The sequence below is a fragment of the Onychostruthus taczanowskii genome, unplaced genomic scaffold, assembly GCF_017590055.1.
Source record: "Onychostruthus taczanowskii isolate IOZ18803 unplaced genomic scaffold, ASM1759005v1 scaffold61, whole genome shotgun sequence".
NCBI lineage: Eukaryota > Metazoa > Chordata > Aves > Passeriformes > Passeridae > Onychostruthus > Onychostruthus taczanowskii.
In genome coordinates, this window is record NW_024503790.1 from 1,149,589 (window position 1) to 1,158,446 (window position 8,858).

The 8,858-nt window shown below is 62.8% G+C and overlaps 2 protein-coding genes across 5 annotated transcripts; both read right to left on the reverse strand.

Annotated features, from left to right (window-relative positions):
* Nucleotides 1–4: 4 nt before the first annotated feature.
* On the reverse strand, nt 5–6,019 carry TMEM82 (transmembrane protein 82). 4 transcript variants are annotated; one of them, XR_005953757.1, is made up of 9 exons: nt 5,916–6,019; nt 5,408–5,568; nt 5,264–5,336; nt 4,898–5,072; nt 3,763–4,171; nt 2,707–2,894; nt 2,401–2,607; nt 258–300; nt 5–139 (listed from the first exon to the last, which is right to left on the reverse strand). XR_005953757.1 is itself a non-coding variant. In XM_041419505.1 (7 exons), the coding sequence occupies exons 1-7, from the start codon at nt 5,927–5,929 to the stop codon at nt 2,542–2,544; spliced, it is 1,086 nt and encodes a 361-aa protein (XP_041275439.1). In that variant the 5' UTR covers nt 5,930–6,019; the 3' UTR covers nt 318–2,541. The 4 variants fall into 4 exon arrangements, 1 of the variants encoding a protein (XP_041275439.1); XR_005953756.1 differs by having other exon boundaries at nt 254–300; XR_005953755.1 differs by having other exon boundaries at nt 5–300.
* On the reverse strand, nt 5,904–8,242 carry SLC25A34 (solute carrier family 25 member 34). The gene is made up of 5 exons (XM_041419512.1): nt 7,567–8,242; nt 6,968–7,033; nt 6,445–6,597; nt 6,220–6,354; nt 5,904–6,136 (listed from the first exon to the last, which is right to left on the reverse strand). The coding sequence occupies exons 1-5, from the start codon at nt 8,020–8,022 to the stop codon at nt 5,972–5,974; spliced, it is 975 nt and encodes a 324-aa protein (XP_041275446.1). The 5' UTR covers nt 8,023–8,242; the 3' UTR covers nt 5,904–5,971.
* Between the last annotated feature and the right edge of the window lie 616 nt (nt 8,243–8,858).

Below are 8,858 nucleotides of genomic sequence, written 5' to 3' on the forward strand. Positions count from 1 at the left end.
GTGTGATGAGTTCCCGGTCTCATGCGGCTCTACTCCCCCAAAATCCCACTCACGTGGGTCAGCACATTTTTTGAGGGGCAGACAGACTCCCCGAGGTGGGCGAAAAGCTTCGAGATATTCCTGCCGATGACTTCAGCCTCTGACTCAAGCAGGGAAGGGATTAGAGAGGAAAAAGAACCCGGAGCACTTCGCTCCCTCTTTCCCTCCCTCCCCGCCGGCTACCGGCGCTACCGGCCTTCGCCCAGCTCCTCACCCACCGGAGCCGCCGCTTTTCCTCCTCCCCAGCAGAGCTGCGGAAAACTGGGGAAAAAAGAAAAGATCATTAAAAAAAAAAAAAAGAAAGAAAAAAGCAACCTAAAAAAGAAAAAAAATTCTCCGGGGTTAATGGGAACCATGTGCTCATCGCATTCCTCTTTGTGCCGGGGCTGCCGGGATCCCGGCGGCCCTGTGGCGGCACCCCCGAGATCCCCCCGGCCCGGGGCCATCGGGTGGCCGAGGCTCGAGGGGTGCTTTAATGGGGGTCCCCCCTCCCCATGCAGCTCCATCCTGGTTTGGGGTGGCCGAAGCCACACTGGAAAGGAACCCCCCTGGTTTCCCTGAAATCTCCTGGGATGGAAGCTCAGGTGGGATTGAGGGGATAGGGCCACTTATGGGGTATCCCCACAACCCCCAAAACTGGGATGGGACACAGCCCTCTAGAGCTGCGCCTCAACTCTGTCCCCTTCCCCAGGGACCTCTCAGAGGGTGCTCCGAGGATGCCCAAGGAAAAAGGGATGAGATGGGGTACACAAGGCTTGGTGTCCCATCTTCCCCCACCCCAAGTGGTCCCACTCTCCTCTTGTCCCTCACCTGGGGGGTGGCCTTGCAGCCCCCGGCATCCCCTGTATCCCACCGTGCAGCCCCACAGCTCCCTGTCCCCTAGCTGGCAGTGCCCCGTCCCCTGTGAAGCAGTGGCCCCACCGTATCCCCCTGCCTGGGAACCCCCATTCCCTCCCAGGGAGAGTCCCCGATCCCCTCCTGGGGGGTGGCTCTTGGTCCCCTTGTCTCATCCCGGGATGACTGCGGTCCTTATCCCATCACGTAGGGGGTCCCGTGTCCCATATTGGGGTGTCCCCTGTCCCCTCCTGGGGGGATGCCCAATCCCACACCTGGGGTGGTCCCTACCTGAGGGTGGCCCGTGTTCCCTACCTGGGGCGATCGTACCTTGCGGGCGAGGTTCTCTGCCGGGGAGGAGGGGTGTCGCCTGCCCGGAGGTGGCCCTGCAGCCTCACGGGGGGTGACCCTGTCCCCGTCCCTGTCCCCTACCTGGGGAGCCGGTGCGGGTCCCTCCGTGCGCTCCGCGGGCGCGGCGGGGGCAGCGGGAAGGCAGAGCCGCCCGGCATCACCGCCCCTTCCTCCCTCCTCCTCCTCCTCTTCCACCTCTCTTCCTCCTCCCCCCTGCCTGCCCCACAGCCCCGGGCGGAGGAAGAGGGGGGCACGTGTCCTTAGGGTGCCCCATTCACCCCCCGACTGCCCCACGCTCCCCAAAGTGCTCCAGGGGTGCCCCATCTACCCCAGGGTGACCCATGGCCCCGTGGGTGACCTATATGCTCTGGGATCGCCCCCTCACAGGTTTTCCCATGGATCCCCACACACCCTCAGGGCACCCAACCCCAAGGGGTGCCCCGTGAGCCCCCCATACACCCCGGGGTGCCTGTGTACCCCAATACAGCTGTAATATCTCCATATACGCCCAGGATAACCCCTATCCTCCAATACAGTCCCAGTCACCCCCATACAGCTCCATCCCCAAAATGCCCCATATTTCTTCTCTGACCCCCCCAGGACACCCATGTGCCCCCCTAGAGCCCCAGCATGTCGTGTAAATCCCTGTAGAGCCCCTGGTGAGCCAAACACCCCCAGACCCCCTCCTGCTCCCCCCTACCCCTGCACTGGGGATCCATGCCCAGGCAGCCAGAACCCCCCCTCCCCACACTGCACCCCACCTTCACAGGGCCTGTTGTCCCCTGCCACAGCACAGCGGGCTGCAGGCAGGGTGAAACTGAGGCACAGGGGCACCTCCCAGCCACAGGGTCACCCCACTCTGTGCCTCAGTTTCCCTTCCCAAGGAGGAATTCTACCCACTTCCCTCAAAAAGCTGCACCACCAATATCCCAAGTGCCTTTTCAGCACAATGGGACCCCAGCTTGCTCTGCCCATAGATTTTGCTGATAAAAAGCCTTTATTTTCTGAGATTTATAACCCCCTGGAGGCCCCTGACAGTGTGGCCCAGCTGCCAGCAATGATGGGACATCCATCAGCATCCTGCAGTCCCACTGGGACCAGAGAACAAACCCCAGCAGTGCTGCAAACTCACGAGGTTCCCCCAAAAACCAGAGGCAACACAAGCCCTCCCCCGACCTCCTCCATCCCATAGGATGGGGTTGGCCGCCTTCCAGGAGCCCTTTTTCCCTTGGTCCCCATGGGGGATGTGTGCTGGGGGACTCTGGTGTGCCCAGCGAAGCCACCCTGAGTTTCTGCTGTCCGGTTCCACCCTGAGGCTCATCGGGACGTCTCCCCCGATCCGGATCTCGACAGACTGTCCACGCCAGGCTGCTGGGCAGAATCCTGTGCGGGACGGAAGAGAGGAGCCCAAAGGCCCGTCACCGCGGCCCCGGGGCTGCTGCCCGCCCTCACCCCGCGTGGCACGGGGTGTCCCGCTCTCACCTGCCTGCAGCAGGACTCCAGCAGCACCCCGGAGCGGAGCAGGCACCAGAGCTCTCCCAGCAGCGACATGAAGACGTGCAGGATGTCGGTCCATCGGCCCACGGTGAGGAGGAGGATGAAGAGGCCGCCCATCCGCACCACGATGGTCCGGAACGCCGGCCCCCTGCCCGTGCTCTGCCGGGACCCCTCTGCGAGGACACGGCATTGGGGAGCCACCGCGGGGACACCGGGACCTCCGCAGCCCCACAATGGGGACACCAAGCATGGGGTGGCTTCACACATAGCCCATATACACCCCCAGTACATCCCATGTACCCCCTCTACAGTGCCAGGGTGCCCCAGGTACCCCCAGGACATCCCATGTACTCTCTGTACACCCCAGTACCCTCTGTGTACACCTGGGATATATACACACACCCCCTACAGACCCCCAGGATACCCCACATACCCCTATACACCCCCAGAATGTACCATATACCCCCTTACAGACCCCCAGGATGCCCCACATACCCCTGTCCACCCCCAGAATGTACCATATACTGCCTACAGACCCCCAGGTCGCCCCATATACCCTTATACACCCCCAAAATGTACCCTATACCCACTTACAGACCCCCAGGATGCCCCATAAACCCCTATACACCCCCAGAATGTACCATATACCCCCTTACAGACCCCCAGGATGCCCCACATACCCCTGTCCACCCCCAGAATGTACCATATACTGCCTACAGACCCCCAGGTCGCCCCATATACCCTTATACACCCCCAAAATGTACCCTATACCCACTTACAGACCCCCAGGATGCCCCATAAACCCCTATACACCCCCAGAATGTACCATATAGCCCCTTACAGACCCCCAGGACACCCCACATACCCCTGTACACCCCCAGCCTGACCACCTATACAGCCTCAGGACCCCCCGCACATCCCATATACTCTGCATACACCCCCAGGACTCCCCCCATCTGCCCCTATACAGCCCCAGGTGGCCCCCAGTGCCCCACACACGCCCCGTTGCACCTCCAACGCGCCCCTCAGAGCCCCCCGTACCCTGCATGTAGACGACCAGCAGGGTGTAGCAGATGCTCAGCGGGGTCCAGAAGCGCACGGCCTCGCCCGTGGAGAGGAAGTCGCGGTTGATGAGCTGCACAGCGGCCAGGTCGGCCACGGCGAAGGTGAGGGCCAGGGCGTTGCGCAGCAGGCGCGGGATGCCGTGCCCCGCGGCCAGCAGCAGCATGCAGACGCCGCAGTAGCGCTGCCGGCTGTGCAGCTCGTACAGGGCGCGGACGTGCCGGGCCAGGCGCCGGGCGTGCAGCGCCAGCAGCCCCGCCAGCCCCGCCGCCAGAGCCAGGTTGCAGCTGCGGTGCGGAGCCCCCTCCAGCAGGAAGGTGAGGCCGCAGGACACCCCGCAGCCCAGCGAGTACTGGCACAGCAGGTAGAGCTGGCTGCTGTGCGCGCCCTGCAATGCAGCGGGAGGGCCATGGAATCATGGAATCGGTGAGGCTGGAAAAGACCTCCAAGATAACGAGCCCAACTGTTCCCCCAGCACTGCTGAGTTCACCTCTAATCATGTCCCCGAGTGCCCCGTCCAAACACTTGTTGAATCCTTCCTGGGACCATGACTCCAGCACTGCCCTTGGTAGTCCTGTGCTTGAGCACCCTTCCCACAAAGGATTTTTCCCAATATTCAATCTAAACCTTTCCTGGCCCAGTCTGAGGCCCTTCCCTCTGCTCCTGTCCCTGTTCCCTGGGAGCAGAGCCTGACCCCCTGGCTGTCCCCTACTGTCAGAAGTTGTGCAGAGCCAGAAGGGCCCCCCTGAGCCTCCTTTTCTCCAGGCTGAGCACCTTTCCAGCTCCCTCAGCCCCTCCTGGTGCTCCAGCCCCTTCCCCAGCTCTGTTTCCATCTCTGGACACACTCCATCCCCTCAGTGTCCTTGCCACAGAGGTCCCAGAACTGTCCCAGAAATGGAGGTGTCCCAGCAGTGCCAGCACAGGGGACAGGCACTGCCCTGGGTCTGTGCCCACTTAGACTCTTGCCCACCTGGGGACACCTGGCTGAGGTGCAGAGGGACGCATGGCCCCCTCCACCTACAGCCCCTCCATTGGGTGCTGAGCAAGCCCCCAGTTTCCCAGCTCTATCCACACCATTCCCCGCAGTGCCTCAGTTTCCCCCATGCTGTCTCACCTTGCCGAGGGAGAGGATGGTGGAGACGGCGCGCAGGGAGAACTCCAGCACCACCAGCGCGGCCACGCGGGAGCCCACCAGGGCCAGGACTGCGGTCAGCACCAGCACATGCAGCAGCTCCAGCAGCGGCCGCCGCGCCGCGATCGCCTCCTTCTCCGCCTGCCTCTCAGGGTTGCTGGGGACAGCAGGGAGATGTCACCCAAAATGGGGTGACAAGCCTTAGTGACATCCCCCTCCACGCTGTACAGCAGAGGCTGCAGCCCCTGCCCTGCACACCTTGGTGCCAAGAGCCACGGCCCAACAGCAGATCCCAAAATCCCCAAAAACAGCCTTCCCCCCCAGAGGGGACAAAGGGCTGGCGCTTACTTTGCACACTGGATGTAGAGATAAACCTTCAGGAGGCTGCAGAGCACCGAGACGGCGCAGGCACCCACCAGCCCTGTGGGGAAAGGCAGCAGTGGGTCACTGGTGTCCCCTGGGCTGTCCCCACACCACCCTCAGGGATCTCACCTTGCAGGAGCGCATCCAGCAGTGCCCAGCCCCACGCCAGCCCGGGCAACGCCGGGAGCCAGGACCCCAGGGAAAACATTTTCAATAGAGAGGAGCCACAAGTGTAGCCAGGCCCCGGCTCCAAGGTCCGCGGGGTGGAGGCGGGGAGTGGCTCCCCCCGGCTGGTTGATAGAGAGGAGCCACAAGTATAGCCAGGCCCCGGCTCCAAGGTCCGTGGGGTGGAGGCGGGGAGTGGCTCCCCCCGGCTGGTAAATCATTATTGGGACAAGCCAGGGCAGCTGGAGCCCCGGCCAGACAAGATGAACTCCAGCTGCCCCTTGGAGGTGAAAATTAGGAGAAGAGGGATGTGATGCACATGGAGGGGCTCAGGGACCACCAGAACCTTTAACCTCCCCCACGCCGGCATTGCCATTCTCCTCTCCACCCTGAGGCATCGCAGCGTTTCAGGTCCTGACCTGCCATCTGCACCACCCCAAAGACCCCAAGACAACACAAAAAATAGAAAAACCTCTTTATTAACATCGGTGGTGGTGGCAGGAGTCTGTCCTGCAGCCCTGGGGGCTGCTAGTGCTGAACCATGTTCCTGAGCTTGTCCCAAAAGAAGAGGCTGAGGACGGTGTGGGGGCCGAGGCGGAGATAGACGGCTCCAATGCCCTTGTACAAGCCCAGCAGCCCCTCTTTGCTGGAGATTTGCAGGATGCAATCCAAAAAACCTCGGTAGAGCTTGCCCTGGGGAGAGAGGAACCAGCTCTGCACCCCTGCTGGATGGGAAAAGCCGTGTGTCCCCTGTGCCGTATCTGGAACGACCTTACCGTGCCGTCGGCGTCCACTGGCTGGTTGTAGAGGCGCGTGCTGATCACGTCAAAAGGTGTCATTGTCACAGCCACAGCCACACCACTCACCATGCCCCCCGCCAGCACGGCCGCCCAGCTGCCCTTCCTGAACCACTGCGGGAAGCGCCGGCATCAGCTCTTCCCAACAATGCAAGGGAGCACGGGGGGCCGGTGGCGGCCGGCTCCGGCACACGTTCCGCTCACCTGGCGCTCGCAGACCCAGTCCTTGGCGGAGGCGAAGGTGGCGAGCTGCACGGCCGAGCCCACGGCCACGCGGGGCACGGCGCCCGTCACCCCCCGCCACAGCCCCACCACCCCGTGCTGCTGGTAGATGCTCTTGAAAGCGCCGGAGATGCTCTGGGGAAGAGAGGAAATTGGGGAAAATGGGAAAAATGGGAATGGTGCATCCCACCTGGCCAAAATTTCCCACCCTGGCAAAATATCCCATCCCTGCTGGTCCTTGGTGACACAAAGCCACTATTGGCTTTGGAGAGATCTCAGGGGGTCTGGGTTCTCTGGATTCGGTATTGCAATCCCACGTGCCTGTCACACCCCCTCTGTTCTTGCACTGTTATTTTTAGCATCATTACGGGGCCAAGCAGCCAAACAACAGCTTTAAATTCCTGCTGACCAAAATAGCATGGTCCCCGCTGGGGCCCGGAGCGTGCACGGACAAGGTGTCACCAAACCCTCTGTGTCCCCCCACCCCAACCTTGTCCCCACTCACCTCATGGTTGTGCTGGTGGCCCACAGCCATGGCCGACACTGTCTGGGCTTGTAGGTGGGTCTTGACCTTGGTGGGGACAATGCCAGGTGACAAAACCCTCCAATGCCCCCGCTGGGACTAGCTGTTGTCCCCCCATCTTCTTGGCAGATTTTGAGGGGACGTTTCAGCCCCTCTGACGTGGGGGACACAGCTGGGTAGCCAAGTGGTAATTCCAGATTTTGACTCCCGTTCCTTTTACCCCTCTCTCCCAGCGCAAAGGGACCCTGCAAACACTCACTGCTGAAGCTCTGCAACCCCAAAAAACCGGGGAAACCCTCTAAAATGGGAGGGGGGGGAACCCCTGCAATTTCTTTTAGGTTAATTTCCTTTTGGGGGAGTTCTCTGCTGGTTTCCTGAGGGGGATTTGGGGGAGAAAGCAGAGGGAGAGCATGCACAGCGCAGCCCTACTTTTTTTTTTTTTGGGGGGGGGGGGGGCAGGGGAAGAGAGAATGCGCCAAGCCAGTGTTTATAGGATGCAGCCAAGATGCCGAACCTGTTGGGGGGGTACCCAAAACACCCCCCTCCACACCCCACGGCCTTTGGAGCGGAGCAGCACTCACCAGGTACGCGGGGCTGCCCACGATGGCTCCCACCGCCCCGGCCACGGCCCCGGCGGCCACGGTCCCGCCGGGATACCCGGTCCAGCCGGCGTCCTCGGCGTGGGAATAGCAGTAGAAGCGGACGCCGTTCATGAGCCCCTGGTAGAGCAGCCCGGCCGCCAGTCCCTTCTGCAGCCCCCGCAGCCCGTCCGCCCGGCACACGGCCACGGCCGCCCGCAGCACCCCGCGGTAGGGCCGGGGGTACGTGCCCGGGGGCTGCAGCTCGCCCTGCAGCTGCAGCCGCGTCTTCACCACCTCCAGCGGGTTGGTGAGGAAGCAGGCCAAGCACCCGGCCGTGGCCCCCAGCACCAGGTCGGTGGCCGGGGGCACCCCCCCGGCCGGGGGGCTGTTTTGGGGGGGGTACTGGAATTCCTGCAGGGAGTCGGGAGGGCGGGGGGCGAGGGTCCCCGCCGCCATCCGGCACCTGCCCGCGGGGGTGGCCCCAGGCTCCACCTCCCCGAACAACCGCAGGGAAAAAAAATCCGGGGGGAGCGAGAGCGAGCGAGCGCCGCCTCCTGCAAACCAACCCCCCCCAATTCCAGCCCCCAATTTGGGGAAGGGATGTGGGGCAAAGGTCGGGCCTGGGGGTGCGTGGCCGGCCCCCCCCGACACCGGCGCGCCCCCGGCAGCCGCGTCCAGCCGGGCCCGGTCTCACGTGATGGTGCTGCCCCGGCGCAAATAGGGAAAAGCAGGCAAAAAAAGGGCGGGTAGCATGGGAACAGAAACGGAGGGAGAGGAATTTTGGGGGGCGCACGCAGTCACCCCCCCCCGCCCCAGCCAGCATGGGGAGCAGGATGAGGACTGGAAAGCTCGCTGCGCTTGTGGCCGCGGTGTGGGGGGCACTTGCAGAGGGTCTCGTCTGCCTCTCCCGGTGCTTTGAAATTGGAGCTTCCCGCGGAAAAATGCTGCGGGGGGTGGGGATGTCGGTGTCCCGCCCCCCGCCGTCGAGTCCTAATTTTAGGGCTGCGCAGGGACCCCCATGGCCGAGGCGCTGCGGTGGTAACTGAGGGGCAGGACGTGTGAAGCCCCCATATCCCAGACTCCCCCCCTGCCAGTGACTGTCCCAGTATCCCCCAACACTTTCGTTTCCATGTCAGAAGTCAAGGAGGGTTTATGGGGACAGTGGGTGATGCTGGGGGCTGGCCCCATGGCTGTTTCTTTTCTAGACTGGACTAGATCTCCTGGATCCAGGGGACTGGGAATATCACCTGGATCCAGGGATAAGCAAGGGTAAAGCATGAAGATCTGTGTCC